The sequence below is a fragment of the Sebastes umbrosus genome, chromosome 4, assembly GCF_015220745.1.
Source record: "Sebastes umbrosus isolate fSebUmb1 chromosome 4, fSebUmb1.pri, whole genome shotgun sequence".
Taxonomy (NCBI): Eukaryota; Metazoa; Chordata; class Actinopteri; order Perciformes; family Sebastidae; genus Sebastes; species Sebastes umbrosus.
In genome coordinates this window covers 14,310,956-14,338,758 of record NC_051272.1, presented here as the reverse complement: position 1 = coordinate 14,338,758, position 27,803 = coordinate 14,310,956, and the positions used below count along the sequence as shown (strand labels likewise).

Genomic DNA, 27,803 nt, shown 5'->3' with positions numbered 1-27,803 from the left:
TCAGTCACTGATTTATGTTTGTGATAACCTGCAGTCTTGAGCCAGACAGACAATCACAGTAAACGTAAAATAATTATTGGATGTTCTACAAACGTTGGCCAAATCATTTGACACTTAACTAATTGGTCAACGCATCGATTCTTTACATATTTATAGTTGCACATATGCAAGAAAATAACCAAAGACAAGACAAACCAAAAAATCAAAATGTCAGTGCTCTGAAAACCAACACAAACGAAATATCATTAATATTCATGCACTATTCCGATATGGCCTTGTATAGTGCGGTTGTTTCACGCAACAGTGAGCTGATAGTAACCTCACTGCAGTTAATGCTATAGCCTTCTTAATATTCTGTGGTAATACTGTCATAATCCTATATTTTTCCACAGGGACTTTCTCTGTAATATTAACACCTTTCTTAAATTCATATTTATAAAAATTCTTAAAATAAGGACAAGCTTTTGACAATCAAGACCCTATAATAAAGTAAAGGATACTATTTGATCTTACAAATAAAATGCAGTCTTCACCTTCTAAAATATGGACGATCGACAGATTGCACATCCAGCGTGAAATTCACAATAGTATTATCATAACAATAGAGCCCAGTGGTGAGGATGGGACGGCCGGAGCAGAAATAAAAAAAAAACAAAGGTCTTCTGTGATGACAAACACAGAAGTGGACACGTCAATTTAGACTTAAAATGTTTTTTTTGTTTATTTTCCAAATGGAGAAAATGAACCAGCAAAAGCAAAACCCGAGACACAGACCTGCAGCCAAAAACAATCAAGGTTGCAATTTCTCATTTCGTATTAGACGAAATCTTTTTATTTCTACCTTTTGTTTTATTTTTTAAAATCAGTTTGTTAGATTATTATTATATGTGTCTACCAGACAGACACCTTGCAATTACATGCTTCAACTTTTTCCAAAGAAAGTGGTCTCTCTTATAGCACAGACATTTAAATATTTCATGCAAAAATAAATTTAATCTGGGACATAATGCTCACATTTGAGCGTCTATAACATCTTGCTTTATCTCAAACAAAAATGTCAATATTATATTCCTAAAACAATCCTCCAGGGCCTTTGCAGTGTGCTTCTCAACAGTGAATCACGGTGACAGTGTCGCATTTTCTTGCAGATTTAGTGGCACTATATTATTCCTCTAAAAAAACATATTGTGTCTGTTTTTGTGAAATCATTGTACTTCTTTTGTATTTTATCATGTCTTTTAGAGATATTTGCTGTAATAATGATTTCTCTCCACATTTTTTTTTTTTTTTTTTAGATCAGCTTATTTGTTTTAAAATCGTTCTAAAAAATGTATTTATGGGAACCTTTGGCGACGTCATTCTATTTGTAATAAAATTCAACGCTGTAATATTTCGCACTTTTTTTTTTTAATAATATTTCCTCCTCCTTGTCCTCTCTCTGCGTCCCCTGTAGCCTCTCCTCCTCCCTCCTCCCTCCCTCTCTCTCTCTCTCTCTCTCTCTCTCGCGGAATCCTATTGATCCAAACGGGCTAATTAGCGGTGTCTGCGCAATTACGCACATGCGCACTGCGCGTAATCTCAGCCATTTTTTGAAAGGAAACTAATTAGCAGGAATAAAGAGCCAAGTGTTTTTCCCCCCACAGTGATCAGAACTCATTCTACCTCTGGAGCTCGCACAAACCCCTCCGTCCCCCTCATCTTTCTGTTTACTACAGCCTATATGTAGCTTTAATTACACTGTTGTTTTGGTAACAACTTGGACACACCGCTGCTCTCTCTCTCTCTCCCTCTCTCCACCGTTTTTTTTCCATCCTGGCTCCGTAAAAAAAACGCAGAGGAATCATTCATAAGGAATGAGTGGGCTCTCTATACGATTGTTTTGTTGGACTACTACACATTCAGCGTACGGAGCTTTGTACCAGAGCCGCTGCAGAAATGTAAGTCTGCCATTTGTTTACGATATTATTAAAGGGATGGGAGGAAAAGCGACCCGGCGGTGGTTTGGTTTAGTGCAGCCTGTAAAAATCTGCACAAATCGAGCTTTTTTTTGTTGATCTGCTTGTGCATTGAGTCACCTGTTACTGGATACTGAACGCGATCACTCTTTGGGTTTAGCTTGTGGTACTGTGCAGTCCACTGTAAATAAACAAAGGCTGAAGTAGTCTGCAGGCTGAGTGTTGGTCAGAGGCTTGACAACACAGACAGACAGAGACACAGGGAGTGAACTTCTAGTCGCAGGTTATTCTCCAACAGCCCGGTTAGTATGGCACCCCAGAATAATGCAATAATAATACAGCTTCAGTGCTATTACCTTGAGACATGGTGGAGGCTGTCCAAAAGCAGTTGCGTTCAAAACAGTATTTTGTCCATGTCCAACTGTGTTTGTCCAGGTCCTATAAAGACAAAACAAAATGCATTTTCTTAAAGTATAGCCACACAACTCTTCTTCTCTCTGTCTCTCTCTCTCCCCTTCACACCCCTGTCTCTCCTTTCTCTCTATTCTTAACACACACACTCCTACAGACACACACACACACACACACACTACACACACACCAGCCTATAAGACAGAGCTTCAGGGGACACACTTTTTGTTAGATATTTTGGACATCATTTTATGTTGCAAAATCTGTAATAATCACACCTAATAACAAATATGTCATTCATATTTGCATTGAAAACATGTACAATTTCAGTTGATTTATGTGTGTGTGTGCTTAATTGACATTATAGGATTCAGTTTGCAGTGGGGTTTACTCACATTAACATACACACATAGATGTACAGACACACACACTACACACGCACACACACCAGCCTATAAAATAGAGCTTCAGGGGACACACTTTTTGTTAGATATTTGTGCATCATTTTATGTTGCAAAATCTGTAATAATCACACCTAATAACAAATATGTCATTCATATTTGCATTGATAACATGTACAATTTCAGTTGATTTGTGTGTGTGTGTGCTTAATTGACATTATCAGAGTCAGTTTGCATTGGGGATTTACTCACATTAACACACACGTAGATGTACAAACACACACACACACACACACACACACACACACGTTGTTAAATGATGGTTTCCCGCACTTGTGATCGATAGAGAGCCAGGAATGTTTGTATAAATAGTTACATTGCCGATAGACCCAGGTTATTGATTGCAGTGTAAATGAAAATCTTTATCAGATTAGAGACTGTTCTCAGCTGCTGGCAGGCAGGCTCAGCCCCTCAGCACTACCCGGCGGGACAGTGGGCAAGGGTCTGTGGCCTGTGACATAAACACAGTACATTAAAGCACTATCAGAGTGCCGATATGAGCCATATATCTTTAAGGTGCAGAGAGGAGAGGGGGTGGCTACAGCCGAGAGAGGGTGTTTAAGCAGGAGGAGGAGGAGGAGGAGGGGGTTGGTTGAAGGAGAAGGTGAAAGGGTACATTAAGGTCTCTCCTTGATTAAAAAAGGTCAGTAATGAGATTGTGGGACACACACAGAGTAAGAGAGATGTATCTGTCTCATCTGGCATCCATCTGTCAGTTAGAAACAGGAGAGGAGAAGAGACCCGATTAATTTTTTTAGGAAGTCTAGTGATGCACGATTGTGCTGGAGATTAAGATTCTTTATGTAACCTCATCGATACATTTTTTTGGGGGAAATTTTAAGGATTAACCTGAACGTTTATGGTCATCCATGTATGATAAAACATGCTAGTTTCATTAAATCGGGATTATTTCAAAAGCCAAGGAAATGTAGTCTTAAAATAGACATTAATTTAAATTGTTTGTTTTTAAAAAACACATCATTATCGACTATAAATGCATGATACATAAAGTTTCAGTTTATTACAAAAAGGATTCATTATTTTAACGTACATCATCGCTTCGGTTTTTATTTGTACAGTATGGGTGTGTTTATAGTGTGAAAGCAATGGGATTTACAGGAGGTGTGCACAACGTTATACACATACAATGAGAGGAGAAATAAAATACACTGCAACACCACTTACTATTGCTTCAAAAATTACCACAGATTTTGATCAACACTCGTCTGAAATCTCAACAAAAATTGCCTCGTACGAGCTGTATTTTTCACTAAATTAGATTATACAGGTGTTTATTGTATTGTGGCCACCCCCTGTGTTTGCACTGCGTGTTATAAAATGGCTCGCGCTCAACAGAGATCCTGTTTCCTCTCATAATATCCTTGTACCAATGCACAGCAAAAGACTGATACACTGGCTTTAAAAACTGTTCTTTTATCTGCTTTTATCTAAGTGTGGCAATTTAGTGGAAGCCCATTAGCTCAGAAGCATTCAGTTCTTTATTTAATCCTATCCCCTGAGAAATATTATAGACCTCCTGCGTAGCCTTTACCCGCATTCCTCTACCTAGTTTAGCGCTCATGCTATTGATTTTCCCATTAAGGGCTAACGCTAACCCCGGAGTAACCAGCCTCTGTATTGCGCGCTGTGAAGGCAGTATTGAACAGATGCTATCCAGGGACTGTAATCAATGGCCTCCACTGTTATGCAATATTATTTACATGACTCATGTATTTCATTTTCTCCTCTTTTTCCCTTCACTCTTCTTCTGTCTCTGTCTGTCCTGCTCCCTTCTTCTTCTTTCTCTGTATCTGAAACACAGGTGGGGTAGTAATGCGTGGCAGCTGTAGCCTCTGGTATGGACAGCGGTGAGGGAGGAGGAGGGGATGGAGGGGGAGGAGAGGAGAGAGATGCTGACCTCAGTCCCCAGGCTTTATCTCTTCCTCTCCTGACCCTAGCGGTCAGTCCGGAGCAGGGGTCATCCTCTCATACCTCAGCCATGGCCCCTGCCAAAGAGCCCCTGACCCTGCCTCAGCAGGAGGAGGAGGGCGCAGAGGGGTCCCAGGCTAGAGAAGAGACCCAGGGAGGTGAGCAGAACGAAGGAGGCCGACAGTCACTGGAGAATGGAGCGTGTCAAAAGCAGGGGATGAAGGAAGACTTCGGGGAGGGATATTTGTCAGGGCAAAGGAAGGAAGAAGGGGAGGTGCATGTAGGTGTGGGAGAGGCGTCAGTTACAGGGGGCCTCCCAGCAGCCCTTTGCAGCAGAGGGGGAGAGGAGGAGAAGGAAGAGGAGGAGGCCATCTCAAACCAAAGCCAAACCAAATCCAAATGTTCTTTATTACCTCAACAGAGCCAGCACAGCTCTTCTTCCAGCACTGCGAAGGCCAGTGGCACACTCGACAGCAAAATAGCCGCCTCTCCAAAGCCCTCCCCCACTCCTTCCACCTCTCCGGAGCCCTCCCCTTTTCTTTCCACCTCTCCAAAGCACTTCACATGTCCGTCCTCCTCTTCTGCCCTGCTGAGCGAGACAGAGGTAAAAGACATTAAGGGAGATCAGGGCTGGATTTCTGGGTTTCCTCAGCGCTTTAAATCCCAGCAGTCTACTCTGGCTTTTCCACTGGCAGGTACGGAGCCTGCCAGTACACCTGCTGAAGATGACGGGCCGGCAGGGGTTCCTCACTCTTCCATTTCCAATGGAGATGGTGCCAAAGCTCCAGAACCAAATGACAGCCAGCTAGACGCGGAGGTGGATGACGAGAGAGACAAAGAAGAAGAACAGAAAGAAGCTGTCCTTAAAAACCTCAACCAAGACCTCTCTCCTAATTCACTGACCAGTCACATGACCATAATGCACTCACGCAACTCCTGCAAGACGCTGAAATGCCCCAAGTGTAACTGGCACTATAAGTCTCAACATACACTGCAAGTCCACATGAAGGAGAAACATCCGGAGACGGAAGGCCAGTGTGTGTGTGGCGCCACCGGGGGAAAGTGTGTGTGTGGCGGTGCAACACGAGGCGTGTGTGGATATTGCAGTTCGGGGAAGCCCCATCCTCGCTTGGCCCGCGGTGAAACCTACGCCTGTGGCTACAAGCCCTACCGCTGTGAGGTGTGTGACTATGCTACCTCATCGAAAGGCAACCTCAGCATACACATGCAGTCGGATAAACACCTTAATAACGTTCAAGGTGGGGGACACTCGAACGGTCACATCCACACTTCTCTCATTACCAACAATAGCAGCTCCTCCGAAAGTCACGTAGTAGATGAGCCCACATACAAGCCCCCACTCTCTACTCCTCCGCCTACTACCCAGCCTGCGAAGCTCACACCACCCGCACACACTCACTCTCATGGTAAGCGGTGGCGGTGTGATGTGTGCGACTATGAGACAAGCATTGCCCGCAACCTGCGCATACACACCACCAGCGAGAAACACACACATAACATGCTAAGGCTCCAGAGAGGTTACTATCTGTCTCACTGCAGGAGTCTTGCCCCGCAGCTGAAACACCTGCAAAGCACAGGTGAGTGAAGCATCGCTCGCTGTAATTCAACATTAAAACATGAATAAAAATGTGTAAATTCTTACAGATGATCACTCTGTGTTTTAGGTGCGGAACTCTCCTTGAACATGCGGCTGACCAGTCAACAAGTCGCGGATCAGCCAGTCACCCTTGGGTCTACACTGACTCCTTCTCCCTCCCCCTCTCCCTCTCCCCCTCCAGCCCCCTCTATGTCCCCCTCTGAACCCCTCTCCCAGGGCGTGTTTCAATGCCTTGTCTGCTCCTGCTTTTCGTCCGACAGCTTAGAGTCTGTGGAGCAGCACCTGAACGCCCCTCGCTCTCTGCCCCAGTCTGAGTGGTGCTCCCTGGTTGCTGGTGGCTGCCACTGCAGGCTGTGTGGCTACACCACCCCGCTGAGGGCTAACTTCTCCTTGCACTGCCAGACTGACAGACACCGCACCCGCTACCAGCTTGCAGCTCACCTCCAGGAGGGCGGGGACAGGGGTCCGGAGGGGGCTGCCCTTATTGCTAAGGGCAACCCCGTCCAGCTGAGGTGCAACCTGTGCGACTACGTGACCAGCAGTTTGGACAAGCTACGAGGACATTCCCTCAGTTCACACCACGAGGCCAGCGTCCGGGTTTACCGAGTCAGTCCACTCTCAATAATAAGCCCTTTGTCTTAGAACATACAAGTTGTGTTTGAAATAAAAATGTATTCAGCAATTCATGATAATCAGACAACCATAATCATTTCCATTCTCTCCCTTCTACTTCCTTATTTTTAGTTCCTGCAGCAGTATGATGGTGAGGTTGATGGAGGATCGTGGCTGTTCCACTGTCTCTTATGCAACCACTCCTCCTCTTCTAAACTCCAAGTACTGAAACACAGTCAAACCCCAACCCATCAGCAGAGGGAAGGGCTACTACAGCTGCAGCCAATGGGCGGAGAGGAGCTTGCAGCCATTTTTACCATCAGGAAAAGCCCTGATGATGTCACAGGTAAGACTATGAACCGTGTGGCCGTATTTGATTTCATGTTGCTTGCTGACCTCGGCGAACAGACAGGGGATTAAGATGAAAAGAGTGAGAAAATGAGTAATGGCTGTTGCTGAGATATTGATCAAGTAAATTGATTTGTCGATACACATCCTTGTTATATCCCCAATAACCCCTGACAACAGCTAACTAGCACCTGCTAATCAATGGACCAATACAAATCCCCTGGATAAGAATGGGGGAGGTGGATGCAAGTCACCAGAGTGCAGTCTATTCAAGATAAAACACTGAATTTACGTCGTTGGGAGTGTGTGAACTGCTCTCACAACATCTAAAATTAGTAGTTCAACACTTCAGTTGTAAATTAAGTGTATCGTGCGATTTGTCTATGTGCGGATTAAGACTTATCGAGGTGAACTGATGTGTTGTAAGTCCATATTACCTCTACTCCACCTCTGAGGAGATTCTAATGGAGAATCAATACTTGATCAATAGTGTATGGAGGCAAGCAAGAAGAATGAAGTGTGGTCCAAAGACATTGGTCTTTTTGAAGGATGCTATCTAGAGGATAATATAAACTACAATTAGCCTGATAGTTTGTGAGAGCATATTGTATAAAGCACAATGTTTGTGTAGCATAATTATGTGCCTTGTCCCCTCCCAGGAGAGCTCAGTGATGATATGGAAACTTCCAGTGAGACCGCCACTGGTCCTTTGGACACAACCAAAGACACTTGTAACTTGGAGGACAAGCAGATTTCGGAGGAGACAGGTATGGCTGCTACAATGTGCAAAACAATTCAACAACATACAGTATATTTATACAGAGATGTGCGCTTAAGTCTTTAGAAATGAGTCATTGAGCATGAAAAAAGCATGAAAAATGACTAATCGACTAAAGACAGTCGAGTAAGACCAAAACAACCGATTAGTCGACTAGTTGACTAGGAGGGGGCAGCCCTAGAATTATAGTTAACTCAAACGATAGCATGATAATATATCACACACATCTATTGACATGTTCATTTGAATTTTTACTTGAAGAAGAAACTAGGGAGGAGGAAAGAGAAAAGAGGGAGTCATTGCCCTCAGTCAAGCGTCCATCCTCTGGATGTGAGGAAATGGAAAACTCTATCTCAACCAAACGCCCCAGAATTCACCAGCAAAATCAGAACCAGCAGGTGAGCAGTTGACACACATTTGAATAATTTATGTCCATGTGAATATGAAATGTAACAACGGACACAGTTAATGGAGTTCTAGTGTGATAACCCATGCACATCTGTGCTCTCTTTCAGCCTTCTAATTCAGCACTTTTTTCTGCTCTCGACTCTTTTAGACTGTCCAGTGCCCTTTGTGCCAGGTTAAACTCTCACACACACACCTTCGACAGCATCTCTCACATGTGCACAGTGTGGCACAGGACTGTGTAGACAAGCTCATCAGCACAGTAAGTGTATGCAAGTGTGTATTTGTTGTATTTGCGTTTGTCAGGAAGCAAAAGAAAACGAGAAGGCAAAAGCGATGGGGGATGGGGGAGAGTGAAATGTAGGGAGACAATTCCATTAAGAAGGCACCAGAGAGAAAGGCAGCGCTTTTTTAATGCATGTTTAAGTAGCTCCCCGCTATCATCTTTGATGCAGCCGTGCATTCGGTGTGTATGTGTATGCACGTTTTTTAGAGTGGAAGAGAGAGGGTTTGACGGAGTGAGTGAGGGAAAAGCCAGTCTTTCTATAATGCATGTTTAAGTAGCCCTCTATTACCAGAAGTGCAGTCAAGCTAAAAAGGGGCCCCCATGCTTTTTACTGTGTCTCTCCAACTAACAAAGACTGGTCATCTATCCACATCACCATCCTCCATCTCCCTGGCCCGTATGCTAAGTGGCCTTTGTCTCTTGCGCTCTTCGCCTCCACTTGACTGACTGCTTTTCACCCTTTCTCCCCTCTGCTGTCCCCCCCCCCCCCCCCCAAGCTACTCCTATCACTCCTATTCAGCAATCTCTGTCCCGGCCCCTCCCTTTCTGTCTCTCCCAAGCTCTCTCTCAATTTCTTATGCGTTACCCCTCCCTTACTCGCTCTCTCTCTCCGAAGCAGTTTTTTTTTGTTCATTGCCCCATACTTTCTCCCTCCCTCTCCATGCTCTCTCTCTTTTTCATATTCTACACCCCTTACCCCCCGCCACCCTCCACCATCGTCCTCCCTCCTTCCCCTCCGACCCCTCCCTCACTCTCTCTGATAGTAATTGAGGTTCATTAATTCAGACTGAGGTGATGATGGCCATTATGTACCTTGCTTTCCAATTACGCTCTCTAGATTAAGCCTGACCTTCAGTTTTCTCTGCAGTGTGTATGTGTGTGTGTGTGTGTGTGTGGTTGTTCTTCTCTTTCTCGCTTATGAAGCTGTTACGCAGAGAAAACTCTTGTCATGTAAATCTCATCTTTAGCTGTCCGTCCTTTCCTAAGGGTAGCTAGCTGTTCGCATAGATATAGTATTTGCTCTCAGTGCTCGAAGCTGTGGAGATGGAGGTTTTCTATATGAAGAATGATTTTAAATAAATTCATTATTCAGCTCAGTAAAGTTTTATTAAACCCTTGGGGCATGTTGGAGGGTGTCGTAGGAGCTGAAGGGCAGACCCACATATCTCAACCATATACACTTATTACCAAATTGATGTGCCTTGCTGTCTATACCGCTGTGCCGGCAGGTGCAAGATGTAGCGATACACTTACAGATTCACACTTTAATGTTTTATGATATTAGGACTGGGTGTGCAGACACTCATGTTTATACATCTTGATATTTGCTTGCTATTATGCTGTACAATTAAATGTTTTATTCATAATGTTAGATTAAGAAAATATGGTAATATCCCATATTTCTTTCTGAATTGGTAAAACAACACTGAGTGGAACTGGCAATAAATCCCCCCCAAAAAAACAAAATTGACAGACTGTCACTTTTTTCTTCCAGGTCACACTATCCATGGAACAACTGCAGCCTGAGCTGCAGACAGAACCAGAGACAGATGATACTCAGAAAAATAAAAACACCAAGAATAACAATGCAAATTTTTCCCATACTGATGATTCCTGTGCCTCAGTTGATTCACAGAAAAACAAAGGTTGGTATAAAATGCATGTTAAAACTGACCATAATTTAGATATTAATAGAAGAAGAATAAATTCCAAACCATGTCATGGTAATTCGTTCAAAACAAATTGTTTTCTTGGCCTAATGTTATTTAAAATTTACTATTACTCTTTTTACGCATTTTGCAGGCATTTCAGTGGAGAACACTGAGGGAGATGTAGCCGCACCCAAAGATGTCACAGCTCTACTCACCCCACCCCTAGAAGACAACACCACTCACCCTTCCAATGGCAGACTGGCTCCTCAGTCCCCAACTCAGACCCCCCCCTCCTCCCCGCCCACCTCCCCGACTGGCGACCCCCCTCCCCTTTCTGATCGCCATGGTTACCGGTTCCGTTGCAGCAGGTGCAGCCTGGCGTTCCCCACTCAGGAGAAGCTCCAGCTGCACTGGCAGTACCATGCCATGAGGGCGGCGACAGAGTGCCCCCTCTGTTCTAGACAATGCCGCAGTCAGGAGGCCCTGCAGAGACACTTGCAGAACACACACTCACAGCTGGACAACACACAGGGGCAGAATACACACTTGCCGCCTCACACTGCTCAGTACATGGAGCATAATAAGAGTTCAGTCCAACAAGATTTTAGTTTATCACCTCAAGTGGGTCAAGAAGCAGGAGAGGGTGAGGATGAAGAGATAGAGGAAGAGGCACTAGGCATGGAGGTAAAGGAGGAACAAAAAGAAGAAGTACAATTTAAAGAGAAGGACATGGTCGGTGAAGTTGATGGAGGTGAGGAGGATTTACCTGAGCCAGAGAAAGGGCCACATGAGGAGATCATATCAGAACCTACTTCCAGCTCTGTTTTCAGGAAGTGCCCTAACCCCACAATGGACCGCTATCTGGATCCCACCAGGCCCTATAAATGCACAATATGCTCTGAATCTTTTACCCAGAAAACCATTCTTCTGGTCCACTATAACTCTGTGTCCCATCTCCATCGGGCCAGACGAGCCCTGCAGGACTCTGGCACAGGTGCTGCGGCCCCCGAGGCTCCCCGTGGCCCAGATCCTAGGCCCTACCGCTGCCGATTGTGTGGAGTGGGCTATAGCCAGAGCTCCACACTGGACATACATCTTCGCTCTGTCCTTCATCAGACAAGAGCCCGTAATGCCCAGAACTCAGCTCAACAGACCCCAGCATCTGCTCCAGTGTCAGTCCCCACTACTGCTGCTCAGGCTGCTACCACCAGAGAAGAAACATCTAAGAGTTTGTCTTTCACCAAGAGGTCAGATGTAGTAAGCTCATCAACCTCTTTACTATTAGGCCCTGGCCTAGCAGCCGAGGCCCAGCCAACCCTCTCTAACCCATCTGACAGCAAGCAGGCTAAAAAGAGAGTGGCAGAACTTATAGCATCAAGAAACCAGCTAATGCTAATACAACAGCAGCAATTAGCCCAGGCTCAGGCTCAGGCCCAAGCTCAGTTACAACAACACACCGCTCTGCTCCAGTCCCAATTGATGCAGCATCTTCCCTTAGGGACAGAGAATCTCCTTAAACAACACTTCTCCCTGGCACCAGACACCTTGCTCTCTCTGCAGCAGCAACTTCTTCTGCCCTTTTACTTGTCAGGAGACATGCATCTTAACCCAGAGTTAACTTTTAAGAGCCTTGAACTTAGTCAGTTTGTGTGTGCCAACCCAAAAGAACCGGTTAAGGCAGAAGCTAAATGGGAGTCCCAACGTCAAATAGACGAGAAACAAACCCCGAGACAAAGTTCAAACTCAGCTGTTAGCCAACCAAAGGATCATTTGCAGTGTGAAGCTAAGGTTGAAGTTGGCTGCAGTGTATCCACCAACAACCAGTCAGAAAGAGAACACAGCAATTTTAGAGGTGAGGAAGAAAAAGAAGAAATGCCTGTTCCTACTGTTAAAAATGAGAGTCAGAAGGAGGAAACAGATTCCTCCTCATTTAATGTTCCTGGATTGCAGTGTCCTCCTCCCAGAGTGCCCTATGCTGCTGTGAATGGGGAGCCCCTTCGAGCCCTGCTGCAGAGTTATGGCTATGAGTTGGCACTGCAATATATACAAAGTAGACACAGACACCAGCAGCAGATACCAACCCATATGTTACCGGATAAACAGGAGTGCTCTGATATCAAAAAGATGGAGGTATGCTCAGAGGAAGAAAGAGTTGAGTTTAGTGGACTACAGGATGGAAAGATGGAAGGCTGTAACAAGGATAACAAAGGAGTAGAGGGCAATGGAGAGATAGCAAGTTTGCCACAAGAGAAAAAGCAGGAAGATGATGAATCACCAAACAAAGAGAAAGAATGCTGTGGAAGAGGAGAAAAGTGTAGAGACTGTGGCAAGTTTTTTTCAGATGCCTTGATTTTAAAAAGCCACCGGGAGTACATTCATAGGAAGCTGTTTCCTACTCCTGCACTGGAGAGGTTTTCCAGAGAATACAGGCTGCAGTATGACCAGATCTACCCTCTCACACAGTCTAAATCTGGGGAGAACTCAACTGCTTCAGCTGCAGCACCAGTCCCATCCTCAGAATCAGAAGTAGCACCGGAACCAGCTATGCCTCAAGTTAAAAGCCTTGCACCCTCACCTGTACACCCTTCAGATCCAATAACCAAAATTTGTACTCCAGCTACAGACCCAACATCAACTGACCTCGCACCTTCTTCTCCAATTCCTTCTCAACCTCAAGAATTACCACAACAAGAAGCACCCATCCCAAGCACATCTGCCACAGCTACTTCTCAAACCACACCCCCGGCTAACTCCATACCTCTTACCTTACCTAAAATACCTATGCTTCCTCTTTCCTTGCCCCAGCTTCCTTTACCTAACATTTCCCTACCCCACATTCCTTTTCCCATGGACCTATCTCTCCTCTCTCCAGTTGTGATGCAGTCTATGGGTCTCCAGCCCCAATCTTGGTTAGACTCAAGTGTGAACCCTGAGTTGGCAAAACTCTACCAATCTCAACTCAACTCAGCACTGCTAGGGCAACAGCCACAGCTCAGCCCTTCTTTGCTAGTCCAGCAACCCCAGCTAAGCCCAGCTTTGCAAGGTCAGCCTCCACAGCTCAATCCTGCGCTGCTGGGTCAACCATCCCAACACAGCCCTGTCCAAACAGGACATCAACCCCAAGTCAGCCCAACAATACTTGAACAACAGGGTAAGAGAACCCGAACCCGAATCTCTGAGGAGCAACTGACTGTTCTGAGGAAAAACTTTGATATTAACACCCTCCCCAGTGATGAAGAGGTCAACAAGATGTCTGCTCTGTCTAGTTTGCCTCATAAAGTCATCAAACACTGGTTTCGCAACACCCTATTTAAAGAGCGCCAGCGAGACAAGGATTCCCCTTACAATTTTAATAACCCCCCAACCATAGCCCTGGAGGAGTCCAGAGAAGTAGCACAAACCCAACCTCTGACACTTTCCCCATGTTCACTGTCCCCAGGCCTTCCAGTCAACACCTCCCCACAGCCCCAGACCACAGACCTCCAAAGAGGAGAGCCCCATAGGGGCCGACGCTCTTCCCGAACCCGCTTCACGGAGCAACAGCTGGAGACCCTGCAGGGGGTGTTTCAGGCGACTCCCTACCCCAGAGAGGAAGAATATGACAGGTTGTCTGCTCTGTTGTCTCTCCCAAACAGAATCATTGTTGTATGGTTCCAAAATGCTAGACAGAGAGCCCGCAAACATCAAGACCGGGGGACAGACGATGGATTAGAGGGGAAGAACCAGGTTGACAACATTCACAGACAGAGAAATGGCTGCTACAAGAATGATGATGATGGTGATAACAGCTCTGGGGATGAAGGACAAGGTGAATCTCAGAATGAAAATTCCATGGATCTGACTTATGAGTATTACACCAACCCTGACTCACCTGTCCTTGATTCTTCCTCTCACTGCACAGAAAGTGAGCATCTAACAGCCAATGGCGAAACAACACCTGTTACTAGGAAACAAGAAGATATAACAACCTCTCCTCAGGCTAACAAGAGCCTAACTGTTGGGCAAACTCAAAATGAAATTTCAGATGCAGACATCCAGCGTAAGGAAATTGTACAGGCCATGAAAACAGGGTCCTCTCCACAACCTGAGCCCAACATGGAGCCAGAAAGTACTCCCGAAAGACCTCAGCCTCGCTCTTCCTCCTCTAAACAAAAAACAGTACCCACCATCGCATCCACAGCTCATTCCAGCCAGGGGCATACGCACAGTCCTCCTTCTGATCAAGCTGTCGAAAAGCCCGCTGATATATCACCCAGCCTCCTTGCTGCTCCAGAGTCCGAAACAAGCCACATTCGGCTGCCCGATGCCACCTCTGGCCTATCCACTGAAACCCAGCCAAAAAACCAGCTCCAACCCCAAACCCAGGCTCAGTTCCAGTGCAGTCTCTGCCCAGTGTCCTTGCCCTCATTCCAGCTGTGGCAGGAGCATCAGACCAGGCACCTCCTGGCAGCTCAGTCCCAGGTCCAATTTCTCCACTCTGGCTTCACAGACCGAACCATGCCTTACATGATGCTCCACCCCAACCACACCCTGATGGCTAGCCAAATGCTTTCAGGCGCTATGTCCCAGATGCACCCTAATCCCACACATCCCATGATTTCACACTTAAACAGCATGCAAATTAATAACACTCTCTCTGATCACTCAAGTAACACCCTCACCAGCCTCTCTCAAAGTTCCCTGTCACCCATGAAGCAGAGTTCAAAGCTTATGTCAGAGACCAGTTTTGAAGGCCATAAAGGCAGTAGAGAGATTGAGGAGGAGCACAGAAGGGATAAGCGTCAGAGAACTACCATCACACCAGAACAGCTTGAAGTTTTGTATCGGCGCTACAGCATGGACTCTAACCCCACCAGAGGAGTCCTGGAAGGCATTGCACGCGATGTGGGCCTGTCAAGACGTGTGGTTCAGGTATTTTATGGATGTTTGTTGTGTTTGAATATGAGTGAATGTTTTTCAGAGAGAGGGGCAGAAAGCAAGGCATAGAAAATGACTTAACGCTTATGTGTATCTCCAATTTTAAAACATGCTGGTCTTTCCTTCACAGGTTTGGTTTCAGAATACACGAGCCAGAGAGAGAAAAGGACAATTTCGGTCAATGGGGCCGGGATCCAGTTTCAGCTTGGGTATGAACCACCTGCGCTGCCCATTCTGCAGGGCTCTCTTCAAGGTAAAGAGTGCTCTGGATGCCCATATGAGGTCTCGCCACTGGGCAGAGGCTGAAAGAGCAGGCTACAACTTATTGATGAGTAATGGATCCAATGCGCAGATTGGGATGGCTATGTCATCTGTCATGGACAGACCAGGTCCATCTATATCCTCCAGCCTCATCCCAAACCATGGCTATGTTATGATTAACAAAGAGATAACTATGAAGCCATCTGTGACCTCTTTGTCTTCAACCACTGATCTGAACAACCCACTGGATGATGATGACTATGAGGAAGACGATGAGGAGTACCCATGTGAGGAGGGTTCCAGTATGGCTGACCAAGGGTCTCCTAGTCCTGAGGGATCTGGGGGTCCAAGCTCAGATTGGGGTGAGACGCAAAGTCTGCAACAGCACCAACATCAGCAGCAGCGCCAAAGGACACAGATGAGCCACTTCCAGGTACTCCAGCTCAGAGACTTCTACAGGAGCCACCGTACCCCCAACCGACATGAGTGTGAGACACTGGGCCAGGAATTGGGACTGCCTCACCGAGTGGTGCAGGTAAATGTTTCAAATATTCATAAATGATAAAATGCAATTTGATCTGCATTTATTAAAGATTAAAAAAATTTCAGAACAATCAAGTCTTTTAAGGGAAATGGGTAATATATTCGTACTATTTTTTTTTGCAGGTGTGGTTCCAGAATGCCAGAGCCAAGGAGAAGAGGGCCAGGAGCCTGAGCTCTGACTCTGCAGAGAGGGAGCAGGCCGAGCTATCCGCGGGGGCCGGGGAGAGAGACAGAGCTTAGAGAGGCAGACTACGGTCCCTTTTCTTCTTTCTACTACATTCTCTTCAAAACCCCTCCTGCACCTGCTGTCGACGTCTAAACACATACCCTGTCCACTTTGCTGCCAAACCTGTAACCTAAACACCCCAAAGATGCCGAGCCACAGTGGCCCAAAGAGAAACTCTCAACTGAAAGTAGGAGAGAGCCCAAACCAAGTCCTCTCTACCACAGCTTTCCTCTTTTCATATTGTTCTTAAACTCTTTCCTGGTCTGTCCTTTCTTGTTGGAAAGAGCTCCTCTCCCTATTCCGTCAGACACCTTACTACAACCAAACACCACCTTGAAAAAAAAAACCAACCAGATGCCACAGAGGCCAAAGAGCATTCTCCAAGTATGTGACCTCACTGCCCAGCTAGACCTGCAGTCTACCTCTCAGTCTGCATGACAGACTCACAGTGGGCCCTCCACCAGACAGTGCTAGATGACTAGCTGTGTAGCATGTAGTGCCAGTCTGTAAGAGGCTGGAAAAGAAATTGTCAAAGAGATTTTAGTGTAAATAGAGAGCTCCAAAAGATAAACTTGAAGAAAAACAAAGCAGTTAACAGTGGATGAAGAAGAAGATGAAAAAAAAACAAAATATCCTTGAAATAAACGGAGGTATTCGCATAGAGCTTTTGTAAAGACTGACTCAGATTCCAAAGCTCGTAACCAAAATTTTTCATGTCTGTGGATTTAGTTTCAACACGTTTGTTTTCAATAACAAACTGCAGAGCTGACGTCTGTACCGTGAATGGGTGAGATCTGCAACTGGCAAAAGTAAGCCGAGTACCAATAGACTGATGCGGTGCCAGAATGCAGCTTCACCCTCCACAAGCCAATGATGAGTCTTCTGTTGTACATGTACACCTTCTATGTTCCTTTAGTGGATAACAGCCCAAATAGCACAGAACGTAAAGGCCAGTTTGTCCTGAACGGGGCAAACTATTTTTTATAGCACTCAACCATTATACTGTATATGAAAACTTTAACCAAACTCAAATTTACATTGTGTGTGTTTAGTAATAGTTTCTTAATATAAATCTTATGGATTGAGATAAACTGTCTTGCTTCGATATAATAGCGTCATGATTATGAAAAGATTATGACAGCTTTGATATGTTCAGGCAAGGTGACTTACTGCCTTTCCGTTCTATTTGAATATACCAATGGCTGACCAATGTTATGTGATTAATGTAAAGCTTTCTATGCTCAGGTCAACAGCTCAACATGGCTCCGCTTCAAATGTGATCTTAATACTGTACTTTTCTGTTTTTAAAACAGAGGAGGCATGGTTTAACCTTGGACTAAGTATTAAAAAATATCTACAAAAACATCTGTATTTCAAAGATCTGAGCTTTTCACCTCTGAGTAATAGATTGTTACAAAAACCTTATTGAAACTAAAGTGTTTAATAGTGTGAGGGGTAAATGTACAGTATTTAGCTTTTGTATGGTTGACTCAAGACTTCATTGGATGATTGAGACATAGCTCCCTTTTCCACTTACAGATGGGGAGCTACTGCGCAAATCTGAGAAAAACTTTGGATGTTATTGATGTTATTTTTGTACACTTAATTTATTTTCCCTCTTTCTCCCTCCCTACCTACTTTCCTTGTTTGCTCTCTACCTTTCTTCCTGTGTTCATTTGCAACCAGTCCTTATTCTAACTGTAATAATGATAATATAACAATAATAGCTAAACAATAATTAATGCTTTAAGACAAAAATCCAAAGACGTGATAATACTTTAACCATATGACCTACAAAAATAAGCGCTACTGTTTACTTGACGATGTATTGCTGTTTTTAAAGAAGGAAGGAGTCCCTATATCTAAGCTACTGTTTTCTGCCTCTCATAAGCACACTGGAGACTGTAACCAAAACCCCAAACTAGAGCCATGGCAGTCTGTAATATAGCGGTTAAAGAGTTTTACTTCTCTTGAGAAATGTTGCAGTTTATTTTTCTTTCTTTTTTTACCATAGTGTTGAACTTCAGCCCTTAAGGATGTCCAGTTTGCTGCTAATGTACTGTAGTTTCTAACGATACTGTAGAAAGATGCATGCTCTGATCGCTTTACCACTAGGCTTTAATGACTACAAACTGTAATGATACCTGTGATGCTGTTGATAAACTGCTCCTCTGTTGTTCTGTTGAAAACAAATGGATATGTGGGGCTCAATTCCATCAGGTTTGTTTTTCAGTATCTTATTAATTACCCCTTCTCAGAAGATAAAAATGGCTTTCGTAATACCAGAAATATTTTTTCAAGCTTCCAGTTTTAGAGAAACCTGCTTGGGGCATTAACTTCTCAATACTTATGGAGATACTGCATAGCTATTTGAAGGAGTTCAGCCCCAAACCTTCCACCGGTATGGTGTCAGTCTTTCTGTGTTGCAATGTCTCTAGTCCATTTGTCCAGCTAAAACAGCTTTGCTGAACTTAGACTGACATCACAGCCAACTTTCCAAAGGATGTGGACTGACTAACTCTGTCATGTTTTGTTCTTAAACTAACCAATGTTTACGACAATACCAATGAGCTTTCTTCTGTACAGAAATGTGCATTCCAAATACCACAAAGGCAGTTTTTTTGTATACTGATTATTTTAAATTTCATTTGTCGTATTCTCTTGATCTTAGTGACTGTAAGATGTACATATTGGGGTCCTCTATGGTGAAGGGACTCTGTTATCCTTACTGTAGGTAAAACTATTCTTTTCATTTTTTTCTGGATATGTTGTTGCCATAGTGATGACCAAAAAGATACCTGTGATGTGCACCTGTCCTTATGTCCTGCTCCAGTGGTTTAGTGTGTCTCTATACTCTCCTTCCCAAAGTTCTCCCATACTGGTGTGTGTTTCTCTTCCTTTCCCTTCCCATACTCCACTGAGCTAAATAAAGTCTGCTTTGGTGCATGCTCTGGTCTCATCCCTTTGGTCTAACCGAGAGAAGCCATTTTGTGAATGTTGTGGTATGCGAGGGTGTCTGCCTGTTATGCGTGTTTCATATTCCAGGTTGTATGTTCGGTGGTGGTGTGTGTCTGGCTGGAAGGCTTTTGATGTGCAACCGGGTGTGTTTGTGTGTGTGTGTGTGTGTGTGTATGTAACACAGCAGTGCGTGGAAGGCGTTTGGTGAATGGAGCCATGACCTCTGGGGTCACTTCATTAATTACATCTGTGACATTCAGCCAGATGAGTTTCCTTTGTGACTAAATGATATGATGAATATTAACGACCTCGGATGAATTACACTGCTGCTTCTGCTGCTGCTGCTGATGATAATGTGTTTTACGACTCTGGAGAGAGGGGAGTAAAATTGCACACTACAGCACATTTAGGACATGCAGATTTTCATATGCAACATTTCAAAGACCACAGCGTAGGTTGGTAAAGCAGATTTTATTGTTTTGTTCTTTTTTTGTGTAAAACTTTCCAGCGGTTGATGAGACAACTTGCCAGAGAGGAAAAACTACAATACAAGAATGTGTCGTTGAAGCACAAACTGGTATCTGCACCTTGTTCTCTTGCAGCAAGCCATTCATTTAACCATTACACATGAATGCGACAACGGCGGAAACATATTTGTGATTGGGAGTTGCAGGAAGCAGACATGGGGAGAGCAATAGCAAAGTAAATACAGAAGAGGGCCTGAGATCGCTTCGTAGCTGATGATAGCCATCTTAGAAAGTCATCCTGATAAAGTGATCCCCCACCATTTCTCCTTCTCCCTGTCCTCCCCCTCTTAATCAAATGAGTACTGTGCAGCTGTTGGGGTTGCGGCAAAAAGGGGTACGAGTGTGTGTGCAGAGGAGGTGGAGGGGGGCTTTGAGGGGGGGCTTTGAGGGATGGCGTGAAATTATTGCCTGCTGGTGTATATGTGTCGCTGGGGGTAGTAGGGTAGAGTAGGGGATTGGGCTGGGGCTGGGGGGGTGTAATGTCATTGCCTGCTGGTGTATCAGTAGTGGGGGCTCATTTAGATTTAGATTGGTTATGTGAGGAGAGAGCTGAAAGGCCAGCTCATGTTTATGCATGAATCCCAAAGCATGCTGCCGTGGTGGAGCCCCGAGTTAAAGAGACAGAGCTGAAATACATTCGCACATTTAGACACAGCTCTGCTTCTTTGGATAAGGCTTCAGTCGAGGCGACACTGTGCTATCAGATACATTTCAATCAGTGCGTCGGCCTGTTTGTGTGTGACGTTGTGTGTATGCAGATAGATTACATCTATGTCCAAATGAATAATCATGCTGCTTCTTTTAATTAAAAAAAAAAAAAAGAAATCTAATTTTAGTTGTAAAAATGTGAACATCACCACCCACTGCACGACTGTGTCCTGGAGATTGTTTTGGTATCTTCTACAGCTGATGCAGAGCTACACAGAGTACACGGGTGCTTCCCACATTACACTCACTCACACAGCGAGAGTAATCAGTAAATGTCTTTGAAGGAGAGTTTGTTCAGCACTTCATCAGGTATAAAGTGGTTTTTATTTGGAAATGTGGTCCCTATCCATCTTTTAAATGACTTTTTAATGGTCGTCACACCATCCTAATCAATCATGTGGCAGAGCTAGCCTGCAAGCGCAAATACACTCTATTTATAATTCCTACATTCTGCTGCAAAAACTGACACTCTGTGCTTTCTTAGTACTGCAAACAAGCAGAAAAATAAGTGAAATTGTCTTTCTGATTTTGTGGAAACACTTCCTATACTGATCTCCAGCATCCTAGTTATGAGGTACTGTGTAATCTTTTTTATATTATATCTGCACTCTGTAGACTATAGTAAGGGTGGATAGTACAGCTTTATAAAAATACTGCTGTTTATTGTCATTCTTGGGTGTCCCTACATTCAGACCCACACTTTTTTTGTGACCCCCTCACCATCCCCCATGCACACTTGCACCCCCCCTGTTGTTCCCCCTTCAGTACTTTACATCTATAATGAGATACAAATACGCATCAGCAGGACAGTGTCTACGCCACGCGTCACTGTGTGAATATTACTCACACTTATTAGCTGGATTATGTTAATCTTTACACTCTCTGCTCACAGACAACAGACTCCCCATGATATGGGGGTGGTCACGGCAGTAAGCGTGTGCTGTCGCGTGTGTTTGTGTGTGTATGTGTGTATGGCTGTATGTGTGTGTTGGAGTGATTGCCATGTTGTCAAACTGATCTGCATGTGAAAGGGCGGTCTAATTACATCACTTATGCAAATGAGAAATGCACATATGCATGCACATGCATACACACCACTGACAGCTTACTACTAAGGTCAAAAAGACAGTGTGAGCTATCCTCTTATTGACTAACACGAGGTGGCACCGCCACCTGTCAGACATGTCTTGACACAATACAGAGAAGTCACAATGGATGTTTTGATACACTCCTTCAGATAAATTAGAAAAAAGAGTGGATGGGTCAAGTTCACAGTAGACTAAAGCACTTAAACTGTTATTGGAAAATGTCCGACCGCATATCCACTGATTAGTCTTTTTTCAGACTGAAACATTGATAGTATCCCTGTTGGAATGATTGATTGAGTCTGACACATTTTAATTACGCCCAAATTAAATGAATCGGCTGGCGGACTATAAAACATTGCTGTTTAATAACGAGCCCCTCCATTTGCCTCTTTTTTTTTTCTTGCTTTATCCAATCCCATTTTGGCTGCCTGCACCAAATAACCTCTCTCCATTTAATGATATGCAAATGAATTTTCATGAACCCCATGATCCCATGCGATGATTAAACTGAGATGACATTAGCTGCCATGCTGCTGCCACTGTCAGTGTTTCTGTCTGCCTCCTTTCTCTCTTGCTATCTCTACCATCTTTCTTCGTATCCACGACAACGGCCGACTGGTGATATTAAGGGGTTCATTGTCACCATTCCCTTATGAATTTGCTTTGTGAGAGATGACATTCTGCGTATCCAGTGTTATTTCAGAGAAGTTTTTCCAATGACAACAGAGATGGAGCCTCAGAGCGAGAAATGATGGTTCTCACACCACATGTTGTAGTGGTGCACCCGAAGACATACATATTACAACAATATGCAATTATTGTAACGCAGTAACATCATATAGACGATTTTGGTAACCTTCCACATCTCTTCATTTTCCACTTCCAATGCTCCCCTCCCACCATTCCGTTTCAGTCTGGATCCAGCTCCACCTCTGCTGTCGTTTATTGTACTCCATTTGCATAATGAAGCCCAGGCTTAATTAAGATCCCACTGGAGTCTGGCGCCAAGGATGAAGGAAAGAAGGACGAAGAGAAGGGGAGGGGGGTTCCGGCGTTCCTTAGCTTATCCGCACGTGTCCAAATAGGAGGCACAATTTAAGGGGGGAGTAAAGCGTTGACGAGCGATTAAATCGCTAATTATGATCGGCTGTTAGAATTAGTGTGTGGCTGTTAATTAGCTGCAGATGAGATGCCCAGACAGTTGCCCGCCCCTGACGACTGCAGCACCCTCCCTGACTGGCAATAGAGAAACACAGCTTGACACCCTGGAGATGATGCCAACACATCCCTCCCTTTAACACACACAGCAGTGTGAGGGGATATCCCTTTAAGAATGTCCCAGGTGTGCATGTGCAGGAAAGAGGCTCTTCATCATCCTTGTCCACCCACTCCCACTGTTCTTCGTTAAGCACAAAATTCCCATTTTTTTCTTCTTTTATATCCTTTATTCATCTTGCTCATTATTCCTCTTCTTCCACATACTCTTCCTCTTCATAATGGAATGGTACAATCCCTTCTAGGTCTTTGAAATGGGCAGCAGTTTCCTTCCAGTGCAGCAGTTGGCACTGAGCAGGGTTGGCATCGAGGAAATAGTTTTTGTCCCATACTCCTACCATAGTTGCATTTGGCTCTGGTTCAGACCTTCTGCTACTATTTTGTGTCCGCATTTACTACGCTTTTGTGCAGCTTCTGGTGGCGCCCGTGAATGCCTCCCTGTTTGCGTTTGGCATGGTGCCATCTCTGCTCCTGGTCTCTCCCTTGAGGGGATGCCATCGCCAAAACATTTAAGGCATCCGAAATCTTCTGCTCGCCGTATGGAGGTTTCTGTTTGCAAATTTGTGTGTTATGTTGGCTTGGCAGCGTGCCATCTTTCTCCCCGTGCCCTTGCCGCCCTGAAAAGATGCCATCACAGAATCGCTGGCAACCGTTGCCCGGGCACCTCTTCTTGGCTTTGTCCAAGCAAACAAACGGCGATTAGCAGCAAATCCTCAGAGGTGAGTCCCCTTGTCTTTGACTAAGACAGTTCTCCGCCAACCGCTTTGATCGCTCCGGGTATGCCACGACTGCAGGCTGGCATGGTGCCCGTTGGCTGGCACGCATTGGCTGGCATGGAGAGAAAGAAAATTTTAAAAATGAATGGAATGCAGGATTTTCCGCCGACTTTTTCTTCATAAGATCAACGGTCATCAGCGAGTTTCACCTTACGGTTTCATAGTATCATCCATTTCTCTCCTCAACATCCTTCTCTGCTTCCCTTCGTCCAGCTACATCTGAGTCATCCTGTGTCTGCTGGCATCTTGCTCACTTCTATGCTCTGCTGTCCTCTGATATTTTCTATATCTTCCTTTCCTCTGCCCGCTTTGCTGTTCGTTGCGCCCCATTGTGCCTGTGCCAAGGTGGCACCATGGTAGCAGTATGGAGGTCTGTTTCTCTTCCTCTTCCATTCTTATTCTCCCCGCGCCTTCGCCCATGCCCATGCCCGCCCCCGCTCAAGCCCTGACTGGATGGCACTGTGCCAACCTGCCACCGCCATCGCTCTCATTTGTAGCTCATCCCTCCGTTGCCCTTCCCCCTGTCTCTACATTTCCATCCCTCTCTCTTCCCCTCATTTCATTCATCCACTTTCTGAATCATTTACCCTCTCTGTGTGTATGAAATGCTGCGTTTGTATATTTACACAACATTAGTTAATTGACACATATACAACTTTTCATTTCTTAAATGTGCGCCGCAAATCGGCGATCTTTGTTGTCATTTGGGAGACTTTTTTGGCACCTGAAGGAATGCTCTGAGTGACTGCCCTGTAGGTAATTACAGCAGCAGTTACTTATTCCACCGAGACCAGAGGAGAAAGACGGAGAGAGCCCTGAGTTTGGATAAAGATTGTGTTGTTTTAATTAACTTTTACCAACCCCCATCATGTGTGCTTCTCATTACATCTGTAAGAGCCTCGCGCAGGTTGTGCTTGTTCACACATTCACTATACATCAATAAAATTGATCCGATTACCACTAAAATCGATTGTGTACCATTGACCTCACCCACTTTTTTTAAGATGACCCTTGGTCCGTTGTCTTTTTTCTCCTCTTTAAAATCTCTTGTGTCGAACAAAAGCTGCCAGTGGTGGTGGAGCCATTAAGCAAATACTCTCATTAGTACACAAAACATAATGAATATGTAAATGATGTGTGTAATTTATGCATAGGCTGAGAGACTTGTTCTCTTTTCAGCCCTCCATTGTATTCAGTCTATTTATATCTCCTTTCCCTAAAACTTAACACTCTTACGCCAATTTTCCTCTTTTCTTAGACCACATCCTGTGAATGAATCCATGGGGGACTTCTCACTATTGTCTCTTTTATTTTCATTTTTTTACACATTTTCCTTGCCTTTAACCATGGCTTGTAGTTTCTAATAGTCTCTCAGAGTCTCTCTGTTTGCTTCTTTCTGCTCACAGCCTGTCCTCTCCAAAAACAAACCCTGCAGTGACGCATTAAACCAACAACTGAGTGTTTGAACAAGGTCTTTCTTCCAGGAATATGAATACTGAATAATCAAACCACTAAATCACATCCACGCTAGACTGTGTTGTATGCTGCTTTTTCTCTTTGTCCCTCTGTGACTGTGTTGATCTTGATGTGTGGTCCAAACTGTGTGGTAAATTGAAGCTTGTCCTGATAGACAGTGAGTAGCCCTGCTCCTGTCTAGGATAAACACCTATAATACTCTGGCTCCCTTGGCAATCACCATAGCAACAAACCATGGTACCCACGTGAGTTGCATAATAAGATGTTTTCCAAGACCACGGACCATAAAGCGGCGACAAACTAGACACCCGCAGCAATGAATGTGAATCAAAAAACAACCATTCAAATGTCAAACTTCACCTCTGACTCATTCCAGACCAATCTTTTCTATTTATCAATAGGCTGGCATCACGCAATACACCCTCTCAGACGCTCATGCACCTTCTCTCTGTCTCTCCAGACCTTAACAGGTGCTGATGAGCCGCAGTCAATGATTGTAATGAGCTATCGATCACCGTGGGAAAACCGAGGGACAGAGAGGGGTGAGGGAGGTAGGGGGAACCAGAGGACACACACACAAACAGAGGGAGGTGGACTGCCAGGGAAAAAAACTTCAAATGAACTAAATGGAGACAAGCTACCCAAGACAGGGTATCAATACTTGCTTTAATCAAGTCCTTATCTCCTATTGTTCTGCTTAAAATAGAATATATGGGGAAGCGCTTTCTGCTAGCGCAGGTTGAAGGGGAAGTGTTCAACTCAGAGCAGCTTCTGGACGGGCTGATCTGCTCAGGATGACCATGCAGACATGCTTGTCATGACCGAGTTCAGATGCCAGCGAATGGCACTGACGCAGTATCTCTATTTTCCTCTCTTTTTGTGCTGTGTGCATGGAGTGGAGGCAGACAGCTTTAGGGAAGGGGGAGGTGCGTTGTGTGTGTGTGTCGTGTGTGTTGGCTGGCGTTTCAGATAATGAAATGCAGCAGGGAACAAAGAGCTGGGGGCCCCTATTCTCTGTGCTGCAGCTTCATTTTCACTCCCGTCAGTCTATGATTCTTCCATACCCTCTTTCTTGTGTACGTGTATGTGTGTGTGTTTATGTTTGTAAGAGCGGTTTGTTGGGTGTACCAGTGTCCCCTCCTCCTCCTGTTAGTATTCTGCATGGCAGATCCCCCTAATGTAATAACTGTGTCTGCATGTCTAATTTACAGCAGGAGAGAGTAAATAGCCTGTGGTTAATTACAGTACGTGTGTGTGTGTACGTGTGTGTGTGTGTGTATGCATGTGTCTACACGCGCGTGGGTGTGTCAGAATGATTTATGAGTTGCAAATAGCTACACCAGTGGCCCGTTTCTCCTCACTTAGTTTTTAATCTGTCTTTCCATTAATTTTCCTGGAGACGTTATTATGGTTTTATAACAGTGTGCACGAGGATGCACATGTGAATGCACGTACGTTAATGAGACAAAGGTGTGGACATTTTGTGAGGATCGAGGCTACTTGAGCACCTGAGCTGTATTTTACTCCATTTCCCTTCCTTCCTTTCCCATTTTCTCTTTTCCGGTGCTTCATTCACTCTCTTCATTGAGAGCCACAATGAACACAGATCTTTATTGACAGTACACGGTAGAACATGGAAACAGCAGGTCAATCCGTTTAGCCCAAGGGCCGATACACCAATTCACCAATTTGTCAGTGTTAGTTTGAGAGAGAAAAGCAGCTAATCTCTCCTCTCTGCTCTCTATTGATCACACACTTAGACTCCACTTCTCTGTCTAAACACTATTGATTCTCTCTCTCTCTCAATCTCTTTCTCTCTCTCCCTCTCTTTCTGTCTTGCTCTCGCCACATACCACAGCTCTCAACACATCTTCCCTTCACTTTGACTTCTTCTCTGATAAAAGCCTGAATAATTGAGACTGTATGTCCTTGACTTGTACATGAAGCCGAGAGTCATATTTTAGATGAACACTTGAGAACATGAACAAAATAAGACTGAGTAAATTCAGCAATACAGTATTTTAAAGGGAGCTTATCAACTATACAAAGCATTTCAGAGTTTGGTCCACAAGTGTCACATATTATTGTTCCCTGCTGCGTACATTTAAAAGCTTATGCATGGTCTCATTAAAAAAATCAATTACTTAGCAACCCCTCTACAGCTTGAATACAGACCATGATTAAAAATTCACCGCTGGGTACATTGTCTCCTGGCTTTGTTTTCCAGACTCACATCACAGGGTGGCACTTGAAAAGGACCACATTCCTGTCAAGATGAAGGCTATGCAAAAATGATAGAATGATTATTTTAAGGGAGATGCCCCCCCTCCCACTTTATTTTTACATCAATTCAAATTGAACCAAAGATCTCTTATTAGATTGGATTTAGCTTGTGTGGGCCCTTGTCATGACACATTTTAGTTGCATCATTTCCTAGAGGAATGATTACATGATTACACTGTAGATGAAACAGAGAGACGGAGAGAGAGAAACCTATGACGAAATTCTTGTATCTTTTATCTTATCTATATCCCTCTATCCTAATATCAAAAATGTAAACAGGGAATCCCAACTGTTACTCAGATGCTGTGAA

General features: G+C 44.5%; 2 protein-coding genes and 1 long non-coding RNA gene across 6 annotated transcripts in view; 1 reads left to right on the top strand and 2 right to left on the bottom strand.

Moving 5' to 3' along the window:
* Positions 1 to 27,803, bottom strand: part of gtf3c6 (general transcription factor IIIC, polypeptide 6, alpha) — a 37,533-nt gene that overhangs the window by 9,324 nt on the left and 406 nt on the right. For all 4 annotated transcript variants that reach the window (XM_037768759.1, XM_037768760.1, XM_037768761.1 and 1 more), the window contains exon 2: positions 2,312 to 2,393. In XM_037768759.1, the coding sequence (XP_037624687.1) occupies positions 2,312 to 2,393 (82 nt within the window). The remainder of the gene's footprint in view (positions 1 to 2,311; positions 2,394 to 27,803) is intronic.
* LOC119487694 (zinc finger homeobox protein 3-like) lies at positions 1,449 to 19,349 on the top strand. The gene is made up of 11 exons (XM_037768755.1): positions 1,449 to 1,937; positions 4,650 to 6,354; positions 6,442 to 6,980; positions 7,119 to 7,332; positions 7,994 to 8,101; positions 8,374 to 8,510; positions 8,669 to 8,779; positions 10,299 to 10,449; positions 10,607 to 15,366; positions 15,503 to 16,168; positions 16,300 to 19,349. Exons 2-11 carry the CDS (start codon positions 4,686 to 4,688, stop codon positions 16,414 to 16,416), a joined length of 8,472 nt encoding a protein of 2,823 aa, XP_037624683.1. The 5' UTR covers positions 1,449 to 1,937; positions 4,650 to 4,685; the 3' UTR covers positions 16,417 to 19,349.
* LOC119487700 lies at positions 19,813 to 24,934 on the bottom strand. Its single transcript, XR_005206764.1, has 2 exons — positions 23,889 to 24,934; positions 19,813 to 23,786 (listed from the first exon to the last, which is right to left on the bottom strand). It is a non-coding gene; the product is annotated as an uncharacterized LOC119487700 (long non-coding RNA).